Source organism: Tachypleus tridentatus, chromosome 4, assembly GCF_004210375.1.
Source record: "Tachypleus tridentatus isolate NWPU-2018 chromosome 4, ASM421037v1, whole genome shotgun sequence".
Taxonomy (NCBI): Eukaryota; Metazoa; Arthropoda; class Merostomata; order Xiphosura; family Limulidae; genus Tachypleus; species Tachypleus tridentatus.
This window is the reverse complement of record NC_134828.1, coordinates 61,888,667-61,912,768: the sequence shown is the minus strand read 5'-3', so window position 1 is coordinate 61,912,768 and position 24,102 is coordinate 61,888,667. Positions and strand designations below refer to the sequence as shown.

The window sequence follows — 24,102 nt, the reverse complement described above, 5'->3', positions numbered from 1 at the left end:
TTTATCAGCTTGGTGCTGATAAACCACCTAGAATCACAAAGTACTCTTGTGAAATTCCATTCTTCCTTGAAAAATATGATGTGGACATACTGTCTCAATAACTAGAAGGATTGGAATGAAATAATTAATTTATTATTATTTGTTAATTGTGAGATGATTCAGGAAACGTTATGGTTCAGCTCAACTGAATTGGTGTTTGGCAATTCAGTGCATGATCCCTTGAAGTTATTGAAGGAAAATGGTTGGAAGATGATCCAAAGCAAATGCACATTCTGGATTATATTTCCAAGTTTTAGCCCAGATTGTTAGGTACTTGTGAATTGCTTGAAAAAATTTGAAATCATCCTACGTTAGAATGAAAAACATTTATGACCACAAGGCTGAAGATCATAGGTTCCATCCTGGTGACAAAATCTTACAGTCTTAGTATTGTTACCCACTATGAGATATCTACTAAAAGCTAGGTGTCACGGTCCCTTTGATGTTGTTCAGAAGGTCAGTGATATAAAGGTTTCAGGTGGTAAAGCAACCATTAAGAATGTGTTGCTTTAGTGCTCTACATCCTCTTACATAATTAAGCATCTAAGAACACCCTATGACAAACTCCAAAAGAAGTTGTAGATTCTCAGCAAGTTTTCTGCTATGAACTCCTTCACTGATCACAGTTTGATATTAGCAATTGTATCAGTATGGACTGAAAATGAGTATGACTTGGTACTTCAGTATCATACCACAGCACTCACAATGGCACATGCTTCCTCACAAGTTTACTGATGTGGACAAAATCCCTCCAAAGTACCAAGTAGACTAAAATGAAATGGGAAAGAACAATTTAAGCCTTTGGTGTTCCAGAGACCACTATCTATACACAAAATATTTGCATGGATTTTTCAGCTGTGAACTCATTCTCATTGTTTCTTTTTTCTGAGAAAATTCTTACAACTATTATCATTCCCCACTGTGAAGCAGAGCAGGAGAGATTGGTTTTCTCTGTACATTCACTCATCTTGATCTTGTGTAGAGAATATCTTAAGATTAAATGGATGTATTTTGACCATATTCATACAACAGGTACTACTTACAAAGTTGTTAACCTATTTAACTTTTTGTAGGTCAAAGGTCATTTTCATAATTTTCTAGTATGTAGAAAAGTTTTTACAATCTTAAGGACATAATATTTCAATACTGGAAAAGTAAATATTTCTCAAACTTATAAAGCTGTTACTACATACAAGGTTCTTGATACAATAAGCTTTTGAAAGTCATAGGTCAAATGTCAAGGTAAATCAAATTAGAAGGAAATTAAACATACAGTATGACATAAGTATTGAAATAGGTGTTTCCGAAACAGAACTTGCATTTGTTATGTGTTATTTTTGGATTTGACTATAAATTCTTCTGGATACTGGATTTTGTAATTTACTTTATTTACCTTTGAGATACTTTTTCCAACTGTCCTTTTTCTTCTTCATCATGAGTTTTCCTTGGAATATTTCTTGCAAATTACATTTTCAGTATTAAAGTCTATGTTATAGTTACATACATTATGTTCATAACATTCTGAAAAAAAAGAAAAACTGGTTCACTTTTTTGTTCAAGTGTTTTTAAACAATTCACACACAATTACTTTTTTACATGTACATATATGGCATGATTCAACTTATTTAATAATACCTTTGGCATATGTTAGAAATAATGAGCCAAATAAATTCAGTCAGTATTACTGGTCTTATGTCTATTGAAAAACTAAATTATTTTGAGAGCACCTTTTTGTCAAGGTGCAACTAAGCTCAAATATTTTTATTGCTTTTTATTACAAATATTTTATAGAAATTGAACTAATATTTGTTGCTACAAATACACTGAAATTATATGATTAAGGATAAAAATTATAAAACCATTTGGTATTAGGTAACAAAATGATCTATTAGAAGAAAAAGGGTAAATTGATTCATAGCACAACTTCTTTATTAACCCAGAAAACTTGTACAGTTTTATGTCCAATCTTTGCAAATAACAGTCTTGCAAAATAAATTCCAAACATAATAAATATAAAACTATTATTTTATATCATCAGTAATGAGGAATGAAACAAATTTGATATAAAAGAAATATAATAACAATCTTTATCTGGAATATTTATTACAAAGGCCAATATAAACTAATAATATGTAAATGATATACAATTCAATAGAAGTAATTTGTGACAATTAACTACAAAACAAATATACAATTTTTCAGAAAAACATTTGTTATTTTAAAAATGTGCTTCTTTCGCATTTGCAAAATTTATTTATTTAAAACTTTTTAGAGACAATGATCAAGAAAACATCATAAGTTTAAATTTTAGAATTTAAATTATTGCTATGTCCTTTACCAATAATTTCAATTACTACAAGCTTAACCAGTTTTAAGATTATTTAAAAGCTCTAGTTCTTTGGTTCATCATAGAGTTAAAGTTTGAACAGTTGTTATTTCTCATACTGAGAACTTATTATCATACTGCCAGAACATTAAACAAAACAAATGAATACTGACAAATATTCTTTTAATGCCTGCATGCATATTCAAGAATGAATGGAAAAATCAGTTGTTTTTATATCCAGTAACTAAATACCAAACAAATTACCCTAAACTTGTTTTACTAGATAGTATAACAAATAACGTGTTAGCAATTAAACAAGAATAACACACAAAATCTCAGTTTTAATGAACACAGTGAAAATGGAAAGTCTATCATATAAATTTTCCTATCATAACTAAACACATCAAATACTTTACACTTGTTCCATACCATGGATTAGGGTGTTCTAGAAATACGCTTTTAAGAAAATTATTTAACCAGTAATATTTAAAATATGTACGTTAAATAACAATAAATAACATGACCCAAGATTTATGCATTAATTTTAATACACATCTTGCATGCTGTCAGATAGTATTTTACTGACACATTTTTCTTAAAATATATTAAAATACTTTTAAATTATTGGTTGTAGTAATGAACTTTTTATTAAATACTCAAGAAAGAGCAAATAAATGTCAACTTATTACATGTGCATCTGCAGGAGAGGGAATTTGGAATTTCCCCCTTACATTTCACGAAAAAATTGCACTCATTATGATATAAACTTAACATCATAGTTAAACTAAATATTTGTAGTAATTGTGTTTAAAGACACATAACACATTTTTTTTAGTTTGTTGACATACACTGTAAAAGCTGAATCCCTACATATGTGTTCTGACCCTCTTGAAAATATTTCTGTGGGCACCCACAAACAAGTAACCCTTTGTTGATTGAATAAAAAGTTGTTTTTGTATTAAAATATGATTTCTGAAATATTTTATGGAGTAAAGTTAGATTTATCAACTATTAAAGTTCAATTCAGATAGCAACTAAATCAGTCTTTAACCAGTATTACACATTTTAATGTGAAGAAATATTGAAATTAAATAACAAAAACACAGTGACAAGTTTTGCAGAAAATCATAGTAATAGTTGCAAAAAAGAAAATGTTAGTTTAGAAACTTTCTTCTTTCACAGTTGTAGAATTTAGTTATTTAAAACATTTCAAAGACAATGATAAAGTACTAGCTATGGTGTCTTTTCTCCATGAACAATTTCAAAATGTTATTTAAAGAAAGAGGAATAAATTAAAAGAAACTGTGATTATAGAGGTATGAAGTAATGGGATATTTATTGACAGCTAAGGTGTTTTCATAATAATAGCAGTCAAAGGGATATTTCTGTATATTCATTGAGTCTTTATAAACTTTTCTATTAAATATTATCCAGTATGTTCCTGCCATCCCATTTTTGTGAATTTATGTACACTTACATTTATTTTCAGTAGTATTCTAGTAAATACAGTGTATATAATATCATCAACATGTAAAGGAAAACACCCTTGGTTTACGTTAGAAAGTGGAAATGTTTTTAAAAACTAATAAACAGATGTAACATAAATAGTTTGTCAGTAATACTAGTCACTACAGAACTGTGTATGTTATAATTACACAAAATATTGTTTAATAACAACATAAACCTATGGTTTTGTAGATATCATGAGAATATTTACCTAAACAAGTGTTTGAATGTTTGCTTCTATAGAGATGGCACACATCACTTAAGACACTGTTGTAGCAGTAGTTATTACAGTTACCTTTTTATCTTCTTCATTAGCCATGATGCTTTTCTTTGTCACTTGTTCCTTCAATACTGCAGGTACGATCAGTCAAAGAGTTTGACTCATCATTTTCTACATGAACATCAGATGATTGATGGACTGCACTTTTTAAACTCAAGTGCATCTCCGTACTAGAAGAATTCACTGTACAAATAGCAAAGTACTTAACAGCATATTTTTTAATAAATAATACAATTTAATAATTAATTAATATTAATTAGCAATCAAAGCAAGTTATCTATTCAATAAATTATAAAAAGCAATCTAGTAATAAGTATAGCTAATTAAATATACTTTTCACACTCCAAATTAACTTCATTCTTAAATGAGGAAAAATAATGTGCACCAGTTATATATTTTCAGGAAAAAAAAACGAAAAACTTCTGAAACAGTTGCTTGATCCCCAAACTGATGTGATGGAGGGACTGGTGGAAATGCAAATACCTAGATGAATTCCCTTTGGGGAAAGTGAATAAAGTTGAAAGCACATAAAGCATGTAACCCTGTAGTGAGGCCTTACTAAATGGGTAATACTCATGGGATATTGCATATCTCATGCAGGGTACACTCTTCACCCAAATGAAAACATGAAAGAGAAGAGCATAGGGATGGGCATAAAAAGACATGACCAGCTGAACATTTGCACACAACAATTTGATTATACATGAGGTGTAGTGTGGCTAGAGTAATGATACGACCATTCAATTGGTTATGTTTTCCATTGTAGAATTTACTTACCTCACATACAGAAGTGGGAAATAAGTAATTTTCTGGCAGATGAGGAGAATACTTTGCCCTATATGGCTATCTAGACTACCTGGCAATTGACATATTATATAATAGAAGGTGACATGCAATATACTGATATGGACACTTCTATCCTACTTCCTCTTGCATTGTGCCTCCCATTTGACTCTCTGCAGAGGGATTGTACAACTGGAGAGGAACTTTCCAAATCAACTACCCCAGTGTTTGTGAATCAGGAATAGGAGGGATCTCCCATGTTCCACTCAAAGACTGGGGTAGGAGGAATTTACATTGGGGATGAAATCGGAGAAGTGTCCAGAGTCGATTAAATCTAACCACTGCAAAGGGCTTTTACTGGAGAAAGTGCAACGAATTAATACAAAACCTAATTTGAAAATCCAGCATACTCAAGGCAGGGAAGTGAGCAGACAGTCTCCCAGTGCTTGAAATATTTCTGGAATGAATAATGAAATATATGTACAGACACATATCACTGAAGTGATCCTGGAAATCCCCAACTTAACAGTGGGAACTTTATGAGCAATGAACTTTATGAAAACGTTTAACGTTTTCCACTTACACAGACTTGATGCAGGTTTATAAATGTAACTATACCATTTGAGGTAATACAAGCCACAAGGCAGGTTCCAAGAAGTTAGTGTGAAAACAGTATAAACAGGTAATGAAATAAAAGAGGCACTTACCCATTCAAGATAGTGAGTAGATTGGAGAAAAGCAAATGGAGAGAGGTAATATCCTGAGGGAGACAAACTTCCAAATGGTGGAGAAAATGGTAAATGTGGGGGATAGTTTGTATTCCAGTTTGCATGATCTCTTCCAAGGGTCATTGAAAGTGTTAGGCCAGAAAGTGAATTAAGTAGGAGAAATTAAGTGTGATAGAGCCTGTGAGCATATCCACACTACGAAATGGTGTTGTGCATGCCAATAAGCACCTGACTACCCAAACTGGACACTAAAGGCGATCAGGGTCAGGAAAATTATAGAGGGCTGAGATTAATGTAAGAGATATGGGAAAAAAGTTAAAATCTCTCTTTAGAGCTACCTAAGTCTTAAGAAGAAACAAGCAGTCAGAAAATAAAATAATGAACGATCTAAGATCTGTGAAACAAAGTAAGGGAGGTATCCAATGCATAAAAATCATATCCATGATTACTACAAGCAAGAAGGAAAGGGACATATGTTTTAAGAAAGAGAGACGATGTAAGGATCAAGTTGCCAAGAGTTAAAACAGGGCAAGAGTAAGAGCATGTAATCTGGAAAAGGAATCAGACAAGGGGAACAATGAATAAGGAACAACAGGAAGAAAGTTAAAAGAACAAAGAAGGAAGTGAAAAAGGCGAAATTTCAAGGACAAAGCTTTCTGACAACCTGCAATGAAAGAAACATAAATCTTGGTAGAACAACTGGATAGATATGGCTGAAAGATGACCAATAGCAGAATGGTCTGGTGGTAGACAACAGTTGATAGATCAGCAATGAAAAAAATTATAATTTCATTGATAGACAGAGAGGGTAGAAGGGTGACAGGAATACAATAAAAGAAGTTATGTGGTCAGAAATATCTGACTGGGAGCTGAGCTGTGAAAATGAAGGGATGACACTCCCTGTGAAAGAGAAATGTATGAGGTTGGAACAAGACTGAATGAGATAAAGACAGGGGTTCTGAATGCCAGCTGATGAAAAACAGTAAATCCAAAGACTGAGCCAGCAAAAAAATGTTACTGATAAGAACTAACAAGCAGTATTGCAAATCAATGCCAAGAGATATGAAAAAAGGCAAAAAGGGTTCTCAAACAGAAAGAGATGAAACCAGTCCTAAGTGAGAGCATACACAGCCAGAATTGCTGAGTGATATATTGGGAAAATTTGATATATTGAGAGTAGTAGTAAAAATATTAATCAATGATGTACCCAATTGGGAATAAATCCAACAAAATACAAGAGGATGTAGTAACCACCTATTAGGAATAATCCTGTGTGACTGAGAGTTGATTTGCTACCAAGTCCAAAGCCCTTGGAGACATGATAGGTTGTCAGATGAACTTAATGTGAACAGGCCCAAAACAGAAATTCAAAGATGCAGAAATGGGAAAATAAAGGAATAGAGGATTTACGAGGTTGAAGAACAGGAGTGTACTCACTAGGTTATGAGAGACAAGAAGTCAAAGAGGAAAAGAATGACTTGTATTGGTTCACCTTAGCCCTACACTTCAAGTCATTAGGGATACCCCTCCCTCAAGACTTCAGGGTGAAGTAAAGGAGCCAAACACATGAACAGTAGGGAAACATTTCACATCCAGAAGACCAAAACAACATAGAAATCAAGTAAGCAGGGACAAGAGAGAAGACAAAATCCTGGCCAAGGTATTAAAAAGACAAACTATAGGCCCCCAGAGATACTAACAGAATCACAGTGTATGGTTTCAGATAGGAGATGAAAATAATATAGATAATGAAGGAGAAAAATCATAAAAACACAAAAATGAGAAAAATTGAACCAAGAAAAAGTTACTAAGGGTAGGGGGTCATTCCTCCAAATGGATAGAAAGGACTCCATTGATTGGAAATGCAAGAATGGAAAATGGGGAGCAATCATAAGCCAAGGTGAAAGAATTCTGGAGTCAAGGAGGACAAGACATTTGAGAATAGGAATGAAGTTTATCTAGGAATGTGTCACATGTGCCTGGAGAAAAAGGAAAACCATATCTTTAGCATGAGAATCATGTAGCAAGAAATGTGAAGAATCAAAAAGACACAGGAGAAGGGAAAAGTAAAGAATAAACCTGAATAATTAAATCCACAAAAAGGTTTTGAGGAGGAAACTGACAAGATGAACTATGAATGGTGGAGAGGAGGGGCAAGACAGACAGACAATATCCTAAAGGACCTGAACTGACAGGATGGTTACTAACTATTAGGGCAGTGGGAGGGACAATTTTAGGTAGAGGAAAGATGGGAAGAGGTGAAAAGCAGGGAAACTGGAACTGAATGAGGAAGAGGGATGGTTGAGGTTGTAGGATAGATGTAGAGGAGCAACAATGGTAAAAACTTGGAAATAATGATGAAATGGAAGACTGATTCAGGCTGTCTCAGCAACTGATACCAGAAAATCAGTGACACTGCCAAGGAGCTCTTGATGGAGTAAGAGAACTAAACTAAGGTAAAAAAAGGAGAAGGTGAGTAAAAAGACACAGGACGATAAGGTATCTCTACCCAAAAGTTCCCAATAATAAGGAACCAAATGAGAAATGAAAGTACAAAGGAAGTCAAACATGCGATGGATGAGAAATGAAGAGTATGAATCTACCCCGTAAGCTCATTAGTACTCTAATCATAAGATGGAGAGAGAGAGGGAAGGTAACAAAGAAGCGTAATAAGGAAATTATGAAGTCAGAAAATGTAATTATTGGATAGTGACATGGTCAACTAAGAGTGCATCCTGCAGATTGCAAATCTAACTAAAAAACTGGATATCCAGGTAAGGATAGAGAGGGACATTAAGTAAGTATGCAGGAAACTGTCAGGTACAGATGACACAACATAATATTGAAAAACAAATATATGTCTTGGAAAGAATAAAGCATAAATGAAAATATTAGTAGAATGTAGAAAAACCTAGAAATTATGAGTTGAAGGTTTATTTAAAAGAAATTGAGAAGCATTATAAGTTATGGAATAAGGAAAAAAGAATGATGCATACCTTGGAAATAAGTTCTTAGAAAACCTGAAAGTAGTTTAATTTGTTCCTCAAAAAGAGTGAAGGTACCCAAAAGAAGGTAGAAGGTAGAAAGAATTGCTTCATTTCATCCACTTAACTTCAAACTGAAAATTCTGTGAAGGAAATGGTATAGCATGGATGGAAGATGAGAGTCCTGGCAGAGCAACATGGACTTCACCACAAGTTGGATGACAGCTGTCATGATCTCAACAGACAAGGAACTTTCAAACTGTTGACAATTGTGAATGATATTCTGTACTCACATCAGCATAATTATAATTCACATTAAACTGTGAATTCATATTTGAAGGTTGAAAACACACAAAGTTGTTGATGTACAATACGTCAACAAGTTTCAGTAAAAGATAATCCTTTGCACAACTGTGTTGAGAAAAAGAATGAGGATATTTGCATATGAACCTAAAAGGAGCATTTGCAAAAGGTAGTGTGTTGCCCTATTACTGGTGGAGAGTCTTGCTGCATGATATGTCATCATCCAGTATTACAAGTTCATATATTTCATGTGACAGTTATGTGGGAGTTTCCACAAAGTTGGTGACATGTAAATCTCTCAGGCAGCTTAGAATGACTTCATAAGGAAAACAGCTTTCAATGTATGGAGGTGAGTAATTGTACTGAAACTTTCCAGTTCATTAGATAATTAAGTAATTCTTAAACTTGATAACTATTTTTAACTTTAACTATTTTCAATAGTAATACTAAATTTAAGAAACTGAAATCTGATCCTACAGCATTGAAAGACAGATATTCACTAAACAGTCTTTTAAAAATCAAAAAGTAAGAATTAATATCTCAAATGACTTGTAATGAAATTAGATCAGTTTGTTCACACTACAAAATATTTTATTAAATATCTAAAGTACAAAAAAATTGTCTTATAAGACACACAGGTACTTTCACTTATAAACTAACAGGTTTTCTGGTGGTATTTTTTTATCCTTAGGCAACACATGAATTTATGGTAACAAATAGTTATGTGTTTTCCAAGATGTTTCTAAATTAGTTTTTGATAAATCTGTCCAAATTGTTAGTTCAAACACTGAGTTTGATAGTTCGAATACTGGTAACAAGCAAAAATTCACTGAGTTAAAAGATAATAACTGCATTTAGTAGCCTTGATAATGTAAGAATTCACCACATGAGATAAGGCAAGCTATGTGCACATAGTAACAATAATTTTTTTTTTTTTTTGGGGGGGGGGAAGCAAAATATCTGAAATATTAGATCTGTGAAGTTTGCATCATACATACACTAACAACACATCTGCAGCTAATATAAGGGATAGTTTTTATTAGGAGCTTTAAATTCAATAATTTATTTTCCATACCTTTCCAGGCTAAAGGATCACTGTTCCCTATGGCTATGCTACTGCTTAGTAATTATGACATATTTTAGTAAGCTGTTTAATTTTTTACAGTATAATACAAAATAGGTGTAATAAATTAATTGTATTGTACTGATCAGTTCTTTAACAATAAAAGTAATCATGTTTTAACAACTCAGATTTTAGTTCTGTGATATAAAGGTTTAACTGAACAATTTAGACATCAAAAACAGCTTTAATTAATGCTAACATTTTAAATGTTGAAGAAATGTAATAATTAACACAACTGGTAAATCTCAAAGATCATAGAAGAAGGCAGTTACTTTCCTTTAATGGTAAATTTAGGTATTTCCATATTTCTAGAAATTTCCTTCTCAGTTAGAAACCTCAAATAAATATGGAAAGCAGCCATTAAATGTATCTTTTCCAGTCATAAAATTTTTAATTTCTAAGTGTCAAAATTTACATTGTGGATTTTTTTAGTTGTAATATACCTGTACCTTCACATAAATAAAGAACTTTGTACCACTGATTCTTAAATGTTTAAAAAGTACTCACACAGTGTAGAAATCTCACTATGCTGCTCAAGTTCTTCTGACCACAGCTGATGTTTTTTGACTTCTCTTTCAAACACCTTAAGTAGAATATTTGTAATATATGTTATACATAAGTACAGAATATAAATACTTAGTATTGTCTCCAGTAATAAAACTAAAAACAATAGTTATAAACACATGATACAACTATTTTATCACAAATAAAGAAAAGTTATAAAACTTATTTTCCTCTTAAAATAACATTTTATGTAAACATAGTAAGAGAACTTATTGACACACTCATCTTCTACCAACAGAAGCTCTGAACATACCAAGTTGAAGTGTTCTCCTTCTTCAACTGAGAAATATTCTTTAATCTTTTGGTAAATTTCTTGAGCTTTTTCTTGGACTGCAACACTGTTTTTGAACTTGCAACACTGTGATAATTTAATAACAGACAAAAATATTTTCATCAAATCAAAAAAAAAATCAACTTTGAACACTATCATTTCATGTCATGGGCCATACAAAATAAGCTAACTAGCCAAATTTGGCCTGCAAGCCATACGTTGTGTACTTCTGTTCTAATGATTTCAAGATGTATATCTCTGTCAATAGATTGTATATATGGTAGCATAAAAAGATGCAACATGTTTAACACGATAACTTACATCACAATAACTAGGTATGGTGAGTTACATATAATGGTAATAATAAAATGTTCTTAAAACTTACATTAAAGAAATGTACTGAGATTCTGTAAATCTTACAATGTGTAATCTGCCTATCCTATTTGTCACCAACTTGGGTTGCAATATGTCATAGTACCCAAACATTTTTTTGTTTGTTTGTTGTTAAGCATAATGCTACATAATAGATTATTTGTGTTTTACCAAATACAGGTATTGAAACATAATTTTTAAATTTAGAAACTTTCAGACTTACTGCTAAACCACCAGAGGCCCTAAGAAATAGAGCTCTTGTGATTTGGGTGGTTTGGAATTTGGAATTATAAAAATCACATCAGAAGACAGAAAAATATCAAAATAATAAAATATAAATGACACAAAATTTCTGATACATAAAACACTTTTAATATCCAGTCTCCTGATAAAACATTTACAAAACTCGTTTACCCAAAGAAAACTGTAATATCCTTCATGCAGCATTCAGTTAGTAAAAATCAATACTTGAAAACTGTCAACTAAAATAACTGGTCAGTATCTTTGCTTTCCAACCAGAGCACATTTTGGTTTTGCCATGATATAAAAACAGTCTTTTTGAAGATGGTAGATGTCATATGTTAATAACTAGAAATATATGCATATAATGTGTATACAAAAAACGTGATGAACAAAGACAACTGGTTTCTCATTGACACTTTTCATGTTTTTATTGAGCTGTATTCTTTATAAGAGATGCCTGTGACTTGTTGGCAATAAATTTCAACAAGAAACAAATAGCACACAATCCACATATTTTAGAATATATCCAAAACAAGTCAAACATATGTACAAATCTCTGTTTCACTATTGGTTATCACAATTGTATCGAGAGCTTTAAATATTTGTCTCTTTTTCGTAAAAGCCCACATAGGCAGATTCAGTTACTTTAGAACACCCATGATTCTCTTCTGTCTCTGTCATTACAATTCAAGCTGTAAAACTCAATTTAGAAATTGTCTGTTACACCTACACTGATCCACACTCACTCAGATGATTTGAATAACATGATGTCAGTTCATAACAACTGAACCATACAACAAATGACTTGTAAACAGTTATGTAAGCAAACCTGTGATAATTATCACTTCTGAAAATAGTTCATTTTATCATTTGCACTGTATAAACAAAATAATACTCTCACATTGAACTTCAGATGTACACTCATCTATATCTAATGACACTACCATAAGCACTAATATCTCAGTTTTTTTTCTTTCTCATTTATATGTTTTAAATAAACCCTTTAAATGATTTCCATTAATAACACAATATTTATATTCACTTCATAACCAATATTACTGCTAAAATACTAACTTTCCTAACTGTCTGGACAATATCTGGTTCTTTGGCCAAGATGGTTTGGGATAGCGGAAGCTTACTGAGTTCATTCATGGCTCTCAAACATCCTTCTATATTCTGTGAAATCAATATTTTATGTTATTGTTAACTTTTTTCTAACGATCATGTCACAGACCTTTGAACATCAACTTAATCTTTCTGTTTAAAAAAAAAACCTGCACAGATAACTTTCTGGTTAAATTATACCTTTTATTAAGTATTAGTTCATTTAATCTGAAAACTAAATATCACATACATTTATGACATATATTAGTTAATAATTTAATTATAAAATTGTGTATTATAAATGTTTCACAAATAGTTTAGATTTTTTTTAATGTTTTGACTAACTCAATTAAATTAACTTACTAAATTTGTGTAACTTAAGCTGAATTTGATGGCTTCATCAATTTCACAAAGCTTTGAACCTACAGTTTGATGAGTAAAATAAGAATTAGATCAACGTACTATTTTTATCATAAAAATCCATATATTAATAACTCTGTAAATGTGTACATAAAAAAAATAAATGATGGATTACAATTAAAGAAACCTGAGTGTTTGGGAAAGGTAGTACCAACTTTCCCAATTCACCTCAACAAAAAGTTTACCTTCCAAATATTGTTTAAATTACTGAATTTCTTTCACTTGAACAGGATTCATCTACATGTATTAATTAATATTCAACAACACCAATAAATAATCTTCTCAAACAACACTGAAGTTTGAAATATTTATCACTGATCAGTTTCATCACATTGTATAATGTGTTGTGAAAATAATAATTTTTTCTGTAATTTTTTTTATTTATAACATTACAGTATTACTTTGAAGTTCATAGATAATGAATATCCAATAAAATAAAATGAACTTACACTTTTTACTTATTTTTTTTATTTTCTTCTTGTGAGTCACATTATCTTCTTTTAATCTAAATGCAAATTAAATGAAATATGTAAACATTTTAAACCTCTTTTGCAACGAAAAATGCTCAAATAATGTATATTTATTTTTTCCCAGTAATACATGCAGTAAACCTGTGCACTTGTTACACAATACACCACAATTTATTAATGAAATTAACAAACACAACATATCTCCGCAAGGAATTATTCATATTCCTTTAATGAACCAAAGAAGATGTAAGTAATATATTTAAATAATCACATATGTTATCAGAAACAAAACTTTACGGTATGATGTCTTTAACTGTCTCTTGTTCACCACAGTATCTATATTTATAGAGGTTGAAAAATGTGTGGCATTGATGTTACTTATTCATTCTTCTGGATTGTCCAACAGACAAGCTGTTTAAGATAATAAAAATAAATAAATAAGAAGCCCACCCTATCATGCAAGTTGTACTAATTTGGGGGAATTCCATCCCTTATCAATCACTCTTGGCAAGGGCAAATAAAGCCTCAGAAATACTATTAAACAGTATGAACCAACCAAGACACATTAAAATCTTGCAAAAATATTTACTGTTTTTGAGAAACAAACTTGTAAAGAAATGTACCATATCAATAAAACAAATTTAAATTTGTTTGTCCTAAAATAAATTTCAGTGAAATTAGATTTTTACCTATGCTTTCTTTAAAACTGGTAATTAAGAAGAAAGGTTAATTTTATACACTGGGAAACTCAATGCAAAATGTTTCAGAAGGATTTTCTTGGAGCAGCAGTAGTTCACATTAAGGTCTTCCATGTATCTACAAGATATCACATCAGTGTAAGGTTATATTGTACTATTCACAAATATAATGCTATAAAAAAACTTACACAGTTGGATTTGCACTTAAAGCACCTTCATTTTGTCCTTCCTGCAAATAAAAAGGATGACATGAAGCCAGCATATTTTCTAAGTCACTGTTTGTATGATCTGTACTATAATATCAAGGAGCGAAAAACACCAGAATATCATTTTAACACTGAAGAAATTTTTATCTTTAATTTAAGCAATTCATTGAAACAGTTATTGCTAAGATAAGCACATCAAAGGTCTCTTCAGTTAAATTTCACATACATTAGTAATTCAATTATGATACACGTGAGAATGACTTAAACTCAGATTATGACCTGATTTATGTACATCATGTTTTATTATTTATTCATCTGTAACAATAACTTTTTATACTTTTTTGAATTTAAAAACCTGATACTTCAAACAAAGTTAGTATTATGGAAGATCATGTGAGGAGGTACAACTAGGGGCCAGTATGTTTCTGTTGCTGTTATATTCAGTATTGAAATTATCAATTACACTGAATTTTTCTCCTATCACATGGATTATATATCATTACATTATACAAAGGGTTCACTATATTACACTGAAACAGTGCAAATCACTGAGTTACATAACAACCAAAACCAATATAAAGTTCCAGTGGAACAAAATGTATCAGAACTAATTCTTTGTATCTCATGATACTTTGTAGGTAGTTTATACCACTGAAAATTAACTGATTTTTGGAGGGTAATGTAACAGCCCTTTCCACCACTAGATGTTCATAAACTTGTGTGATAATATATTCATATTTAAGATTTATAATTTCCAAGAAAGCAAGATCCCTTGTTGTTAATTGCATTGAAAAATAAAGGAGTTTGAATCAACTTTGATAACCACCTTCATCCAAAAAGTGACTTGTAATGAGTTGTATCCCAGCTTCAGCAAGAAGCATTGCCTCATCTTGTAATAAGTAACACTACACAAACATCATGATCAGTAACAAAAGCCATATGTTCCAGGCAACAGTACACAAAATTATCAAAAAAGATCTGAGGTTGGAAAAGTAACACCAGCTACTTTATGGCATATCCATTCAACTGTTGCATATCTTAATCAAGTGGAGAATGAAAAGGTTATTCATGCTATTTCATATAAAGACTTCTGGTGAAGTTGCTAAACACAACACCTTTGAATTTCTGTGCATTAAACATGTTGAAATGGACAGTGGGAAACTGTCACCTTTGTACACTAGATGGCCTATGGAAAGCACAAGGAGAAGTAGTAAGTTTTTGACAAGACAGTTGTACAATGGAACCATTCCATTTGCAAAGGAAACTATGCTGCAGAGGTGTTTTCATGATGCATGGCTATCAGACAGAGCATGACTGGAGATGTTGATATGGAGTATAGCAATATGTTAAAGGTCCAAAAACCACTTGAATATACAATACTAAATCTCTATACAATAATTTTTCATAATAACATTAAATAATTTTAAATCTGTAACTATTTATTATTAAACTACAGTTGATATATGTTATAAAAATAATATTTAATACTTTACATTAATTGTTCATAAATCTATGAGTAAGTTCGTTTTTGTTTGTTTGTTGTTCAGCATAAAGCTACATAAAGAGCAATCTGTTCTCTGCCCACCTGAGGTATGAGAACCCAATTTTTAACATATGCTGATTCACTGGGAGGGGCCTACAAGTAAGAAAGCAAAAATAAATATACTAAAAATAGCATTGTGATGTGGTGCTTGATTAATCCTGGAAAGGGTTGTTAAACATAAAACTAATCTGAAATTAATATGTCAAATAAAGTTGACATTAGATATGAGTAAAGTTAAACCTGCTTACTAATTTATAGATATTCTATTTTTGCTGAATAATTAAAAACTGAACCAACATCAGAATGGCATTCTTTGTACACGTGATAAGTTTGTTTATTTTTGAATATTTGTGCAAAGTTGCACAATAATTGTCTGTGTATAGCTGCTCATAATTTTTAACTGATAGACGAAAGAAAAAGCAACTGTAGTTAATAACACCCACCACCAATTACTGAGATTTTATTTGTCAGTTTAGAGCATCACTACTGTAGTAAACCCACTGTCCCCAAAGTACAGATTGCTTTTTCTGCAACAATAGCAAACACTTCATGTTTGCTTCACAATCTAGAAATGCTAACCACTACATCATGCCCAGCCTCACTATGTGTACAAGAAAAGTCTTTGTAGCATAACAGCAGTAGATAAAAGATTCAGCTAAATTCATAATTATTTAAAATTACTTAGAAACTAAATACAAAACATTTTTGAGCTAGCTGCTCAATTTGGTTATTGTTACAGTAGTTTTGTTTAAATCCTGTATATTATTAGGTGTTAAAACAAAAGAAGGAATAGTAAGGTACCAACAAGGAGCAGCAGAAAAGTCTCTGGTCCTAATACCTGTTGTTCCCAGTACAAACAGTGTGATTAAAAAATAAATGTTTTGTCCCACAGAAATTATATATATAAATGATAAAGAAAAGTGTTCATAGTCCATGGTGGTATTACAAGAATATATTCCTACTTTACAGTCCTTTCTCTCACCCACCCTGTGATATTCTCTTTGACACTGTGGTTACAGATTATTGTTCTATAGGAAGATTTTACCTTAATACTCTTAATACATTAATTATACATTGATGATAACTTCTGAGTGCCTTCTGAATAAACCAAAGGCACAAAAGTTTGTTGGAAATGTGAATGGTGCAGCACAACTTTGTTTTAATGCTTTTATAATTAAGAAGCTTGAAAGTATTACAATGTAATCCTCCAAGAATATGTGAATTTTAAGCAACATCTATACTTGCAAATTATAATTTTTCAACAGAATTGCAACAAGAAAATCAGAACTTTTAACATGTATAATCACAGCCTACAGTGTTGGCAAGGGACAAGTTTATTGTTCTTGTAATTGTTCATTCACATAATAATGTATGAGGACTGTGTGTAAGTAGTTGATACATGGGAAAATTTTACAAGAGCAGAGAATACATTTAATTTATAATTTGTGAAAAAAATAAAAGGAGAGAGGTTAGAACTACTGTAATATTGTGCATAAGTTTCCATTTTCTAATTACACAATACTATAGCTAAGAATATCCTAAAATTCCACAACAGTAATTAATAAATTTAAATTTTGAATCTAGTACTAGCATTGTTAGTAATGGATTTTAGTAGATGAAAAAAATGGATGAAACACCATGGTATTTATACGTTAATGAATTAAACCAAAAAGTACATGCATTAATGGTACATTGTAATGTTTCTTACAGTTGTGGCCATACTGAATGTCTTCAACAGCTGAGGGACTTTCACATTGAAATGTGGTTAATGTTTCATATTACTTAATTTCTGAATTTTCTTTGACAACAAATCTCTATCTTAACCAGATAAAGTTTCCTAAACTATTTTCAGACAGTTAAATCTAGGGCTATGCTGTATTTTATACAAATTTGTACAAGTACAGTTTATTTTATGATTAATTAAATGGTGTAGATCAAATCTGAAAGAGATCAAAGTTACACTGATATTTTTTTAGGGTTAGTTGGAGTGATGTAGGACTAAAAATTGGCTTCTGGTCATCATTTGTAATTTCACTAAGAATATACTTTGTCTTAAAAAAATCTTATATCAGTTATTCCAAACATACAAATGCTAGAAGCATCATTTTCATAGCTGACCTGTAAGTGTAAGGTGACATATTGCTTAGAATGTTACTAGTGAAGCAGATGTGGATGTGATCACAATATGATACCTAAGAACAAAAAATGACATAATTGAGATCAAACAAGGGTTATCGCTGAAAAAATGATGATGCAAATAAATACTAAAAGCAAAGAACCTGTACCAAAATTTTTGCCTTCAAGGAAATTCCAAAAGAGATCCCTAATCACAAAAAGAGACATATTTAGAAAGATGATGGCAGATGAGCAATCAACAGTATTGGTAAGCTGCTACCATGTTCATATTGGCTTGACTGAGGACCATCATTCAAACCTGGTTTACTTTGGTTATTTGACTCTTTTACCCATATAGACTTCAACCTTTCTATTTGCAGCAAAGTGATCAATAGGTTGTACCCTACCAATCCCTGTAAGATACTTAGCTTTTGCATAATTTTGTTTTTGGTGGGGACCATGGGTGCCCACTGGAAGAGGCAAGAGGAGGTATAATTCCCCTCTTAAATTTCACAAAAAATTTCACTTATTATGATGGTAACTTATTTTCAGCATTTTTTCTCATTTTTATTAAAACTATAAATTTGCATTTAAGCACACATAACACATATTCTTTTTGTCTGTTGACTTGTACTGTAAAAAATGATCCCCTACATTCATATTTTGCTCTGCCTTGAAAATATTTCTGAGGCTGCCCATGGTGGAGACCCAACTCAACAATATTTCTCTGATTAGTTAAGAGATCATACAATGATAATAATAAATTGCATACATAGTATCGAGTTTTAATTTTAACAAACAATTAACACTTACATATCCACTTTGAAATTAAGTCTACTTTAAATGCAGATCTGTAGCTCTAGAAAGACAGTAATCTATGTATATATGAATTACCTTCTCCTTCACACCAGCTGTTGACATTACAAGTTTCTGAAACTTTACAAAGTTCACATATAAGAAATTCCTCCACCTATAGATAAAACATTTAAATCTGCATGTACTATAGACCACTGAAGATATGTAAATAGCTGCTGTATTTACTCTCACCATTGACAATGGTCTTATAATCAAACTATCTTTTTTTCAATATGTTTGTCTTTCTTTGATTAACATCAGTTTACTTTTTAATGTCACTTATGATGCTGTCTCTTCACACATATATCATAAATAATTAAATACAATTTTACAGTGGCTGACTAACAATACATTCTAGAGATGTCAGTAGTAACGTAAGTGAAAGCAATTAATAAGCCATAGTAGAGCATAATCTCTAATTATAAAACCTGTATAGTACTTTGAGTTCATAATTAATTAAAATTTTAGAAATAATAATAAAACTTAAAGAAATAGTTAAAAGCAATCTTGGATTTTAGTATCTCCTAGAGGAGACTGAATGCTTGAGTTTTCTGACCTAAGGGAAGTATTCCTTTTATATATTTTGTGATAAATAAATTTTGGATTCAATCTCTTCATTCCCTTGTGACATATTATTAAAAATGCAGCAATTACTTTATTCCAACTTTTTTGGAAGTCTTATTAATAATGAGGCATTCTTCTGAAAGACTGTGGTATGTTTCTTTGTTTGTTTTTTTATTTTGTGCAAAGCTACACAAGGATTATTTGCACTAGCTGTGCCTAATGTAATAGAATAAGACTAGGGGGAAGTCATTACAACCCACAGCCAACTCTTGGGCTACTCTTTTACCAATGAACAGTGTGATTGACTGTAACATTATGATGTCCCCATGGTATAAAAGGCAATCACGTTTGATGTAATGGGGATTCAGATCAGTGACCCTCAGATTACGAATCAAGTACCTTAACCACCTGACTGTGCTGGCCTGACTGTGGTATGTAAGGGTATATTAATGCCTTACAGAAAAAGCAGCAAATATTTGTTATACATAAGATTTCAGAAAGATATGGAGAAAATAATTTTGAATACAGACAGCTAATAAAAGAAATCACAAGAGTATAAATAAAACAAAAATCTTTACACATAAAACAAAATTACTGATACACCTTCTCTTATATAAAAATTTTAGGATTGTTGATTAAACTAAATATGAATTACAAATTAAAGGAACTAAACAGAACTGTCAAATAAACATAATTTATGTAAAAGTAAAATAATATTAAATACAACGATGCCTACATTTATTGCAAACAAGAAATAAAATGTTAATAAAAATCATGGAATAAAAATAACTAAACATATTTAAAGTGAAAATATAATAAAATACAGTAATAAAATAAACAGAACTGAATAAAAGACTAAAACTAAATACAAAATTACATTATAAAGAAAAGAAACCCAAATGCAGGAAGAAGAATATTATAAGACAAAACTACAAGGTAAATAAAATTCGCTAAACACTAGCACAAAAAGGCCACTGACTAAATGAAAATACAGAATAGAATAACGGCCAATTGAACAAAATAATAATACAAAATAAATCTTTGTATGAGCTGTTCATACAAACAAAATTAAAAGTCACAGAATACAAATTATAATGTAAACACACACAAATAAAACTGTATTTAGGATGAGGTTTAAACTGAAACTGAACTGATTTAACTAAGCATAGTTGCAAATACTGTAAAAATAAGGAAAACTGTGAAATATAAAACAGAATAAACCAAACAAAATCCAACTAAGGCAGAAATGAAAGAAATTCATCAAATGAACCAAACAGGAAAAAATTAAATAATATCCCCAAATTTAAAATCCAAATATAAATGGAACTCAACTGAAAAAATCAAATAAAAAATTGCAAAAATTAGAAGAACAAAGTACAAAATGTATACATATTAATACTAGAAAATAAACTTATAATATAAAACTGTTGTTTTTTTTTAATTGAACACTCAACATTTCTCTTTACAGCTTCTTCAGAAGTGTTCCCCTGAAACACAAATGATAACCAGCAGTACAAAGCTTCAAATGGTTTAAGTAATAATTTCTAATGGAGTCTACAGAATGCATTTGACATATTATGTTGTAAAGCTTAGTGATGAAATAATGAACTGTTATTTGTAATAAGCAAAAGTTCTATCCAAATTATAGATTAAAACAATAAAAGATGTGATGAAATAATAAAATATTTAAAATTATAGGCACTATCATTTCTCTCTATTTATCTGTGGTTATATATGTTTGATACCAAGAGCTTCTTTCAATTTTCTGTCAGTGTACTTGGTGGTTTTGGTGAGGATCTGTATGGAGATTGGTGGTTTCATGTCATATGTTACTGTCTAAGATTAGTTAAAAAATATCTGCAAATGTGCTTCTTTCATGTTGTTGTTTATAAAGAGAGTCTATATGTTCCACTATACTTGTGTATAGAGTTCTTCTAGCTTCCACTACATACATATGACAGCAGATGTTACATTTAAGCTGGTACACAACATTGGAGAGAAGACATCCATCTTTAGGTTGTAAACACAATTTTATAAGACAACAGTTTTTATTACATCATAGGGTTATGTACTGAGATTGTAAAAGTTGGTGATTTAGGATTAGACTTAGACATCCTATAACTTTAATTGACAGATCAGATTTCTTAATTATATTTTTCATTTTCTTGGAGTTAGCTTTATCATTTAGAGGTGTGATAAAAATAATACATTTTTGTGTTATCTTTGGAAAACTGGTTTTTCCTCCTTGGATACCTGTGTTTTTTTCATGTTGAAAGTGCAGTACTGACTTTTAAGTAATTTCCTTGAAAATTTGTTTGTTGTAAAAAAAAGTTAATATTAATTGTTCAAAGAAGTGATTTTAGTTCAGAGTGTATATTGTTTTTCTCACTACAGTTTCATATCAATTCTCTTTAATTCTTCAGTAATTGTGCCTTCCTTTGAAGCATTTGGATGATGGGAAGTGAAGTTAAAGAAGTTAACACTTTCCTAAACTGAAAATGTATTTCCAGGAGATATTTATCTCTTCTCATAAAGTAGCTTTTCTCGATTAGTACTGCCAGCTAATGGTATAAATTTTCCATGCTTGCCACTAGCCTTCCACCTTCTCTTACTGCATATCCACATGTAAATTATCATGCAGCAGCACCCTCTCCACAGTTGCACTCATTAATCACCTCAAGCTTGGTTAGAATAGCTACAACTACATATCACCAAATGTGGGGAGGCTAGGCAGGAAATGTGAATGGTGGTATTTTTCTGAAATAGATTTTCAGTTTCTTACCTGCACTCACAAAATAGCTGGAATCCCACAATGAACTGGTGGAGGGGCAGTGAAAAAAATTAACCCCTTTAAGAAGTGCTCAAAGAGAAACCATGAAGTAAAGAACCACAAAAGAAAATATCACATCTCAGCAGGCAACTGTACTACATTTGATCCAGGTACACTCTTCACTACGTCATGAATGTCTTGCAAACATAAAAGGCAGAAAAACATGAATAAACCCCATATTACGTATTACTAATTAATGAGACCCTTGTGTGTTGAGTGGCTAGGTGCAACATACCATACTGGTAGTTTGACCTCATCCAACATTTGATGGTATCCAGAATTGCACATCAGTTCCACAGTAAGCAGATAATCACCTACCTCTTCACCTCAAAATGGTAATTGGTAGGGTATGTGTTTTCTTATAGCAAAGCCAATTGGATAATTTGTAGGGAAGATGAGTTTCCATGTAAAAATCTGTCTGATTTCCAACCCAATTAACACCCGATCCATCACAAATCAACATCCAGTGTATGGTAAAAAGGTGGAAAGTTCCAGAAAGATGACATGTCTGGTCTAAAACCTAGCAACATTGGGTATAGTTCTTCCAGTTTGCAGTAGGAAGAGGATACTTAACTGTAACAAATGGGAATATGTGTGCTGCATCCAACAACCAGAGGATAGTAGAAAATGGGACTGCAAAGTTAGGGTGCATCTCCAATCCAAAACCTGGCACTACTGACCATTTTTTCATCCAATCCATAGCAGGAGGAGGGAAACCAGCCAGAACACTTGAGAACTTACTTAGTTGAGCCATCTCCAACCAACACTTGATACCCTTTGGAACTACTTTCAGAAGATGATAGGTAGGAGAAACATCTTAACCTGAGGGGAAAACTGTGATTTTGGGTGGAACCATAAAATGATTTAAAGATGATATATCTATGACTAGTTACCAGTCTCCCAGCTTTTTGGGTAAGATGAACTTACAAAAGTAAAATCCTGGTTGAGAAGGTTTCCCAAGTTCTATGGCCTCTTTCTGAAGTAAGTCTCGAACTGCCTCCTGTAGATGCTGATGAAAAACAGGATCCCTTGATGAGGAGAGGTAAAGATGAGGGGGCAATGGAGATGGAAGTGAATGGCCAGACCCTCTGAGAGAATGTGTAGGATCCATGGATCTGTTGTAAATAGGTTCAGATATGGTGAAAATGATAAAACCTGGTCCCAACTATGAGGTCAAGTCACTGATGCCTTAATCCTCTGAAACCCTTTTGAAAGAAAGCTCAATTACAAAAGGATGAAGAGTGAATAGTCAGTAAAGTGTTGGTCGACTGAATAGGACAGGGAAACAATAGGAGGAGATTGGGGTAAATGAAAAGATAATGAAGATAATGAATTATGCAAAAAAGTGGACTTCATTCTGACTTCCAATAAGCCAGGAAAACACTCAAATACCTCTTCATGTAAAAAAGGTGCCAGGTGCAAGTTGCACAGGGAAGTAGCAGGTAAACATACTTGAGAAAGAATGACATCCTGATCCAGAATATCCCTCCAGCATATCAGTCACATCTGAAAAGTCATGGACAAAGATAAAAGGTGTACCATCATAGTAAATAGAAGAACATGAACATCATCTGAAAATCCTTCAGAAGACAAGTGAATTGCATGGGCCAGCAAGTATAGTAGATAATGCATAAAGAATTGTGAACAACAACAGCCTAATAAGGGAAGACTGAAGTTGTGAGAAATTCACTGATGCATTAGGTTCAAACCACACAAATATTGGGAATCAAGACAAGGGAATGAAGATATCTCTAAAATCAATAAACATATCTTCA

The 24,102-nt window shown here is 31.7% G+C and overlaps 1 protein-coding gene across 1 annotated transcript; it reads right to left on the bottom strand.

Annotated features, from left to right (window-relative positions):
- Positions 1-2,332: 2,332 nt before the first annotated feature.
- On the bottom strand, positions 2,333-13,042 carry LOC143249258 (uncharacterized). The gene is made up of 5 exons (XM_076498780.1): positions 12,990-13,042; positions 12,597-12,698; positions 10,890-10,994; positions 10,580-10,655; positions 2,333-4,334 (listed from the first exon to the last, which is right to left on the bottom strand). Exons 2-5 carry the CDS (start codon positions 12,672-12,674, stop codon positions 4,183-4,185), a joined length of 411 nt encoding a protein of 136 aa, XP_076354895.1. The 5' UTR covers positions 12,675-12,698; positions 12,990-13,042; the 3' UTR covers positions 2,333-4,182.
- Positions 13,043-24,102: the final 11,060 nt, after the last annotated feature.

Bases quoted from the DNA above. Each gene is read 5' to 3' on its own strand.
- LOC143249258 (XM_076498780.1), bottom strand. From the start codon at position 12,674: ATGAATGAACTCAGTAAGCTTCCGCTATCCCAAACCATCTTGGCCAAA. The intron at 10,995-12,596 runs GTTAGTATTTTA...AAATTATCACAG, and splicing joins TTGTCCAGACAGTTAGGAAA to TGTTGCAAGTTCAAAAACAG. The intron at 4,335-10,579 runs GTGAGTACTTTT...CTATTTGTACAG, and splicing joins TAGTGAGATTTCTACACTGT to TGAATTCTTCTAGTACGGAG.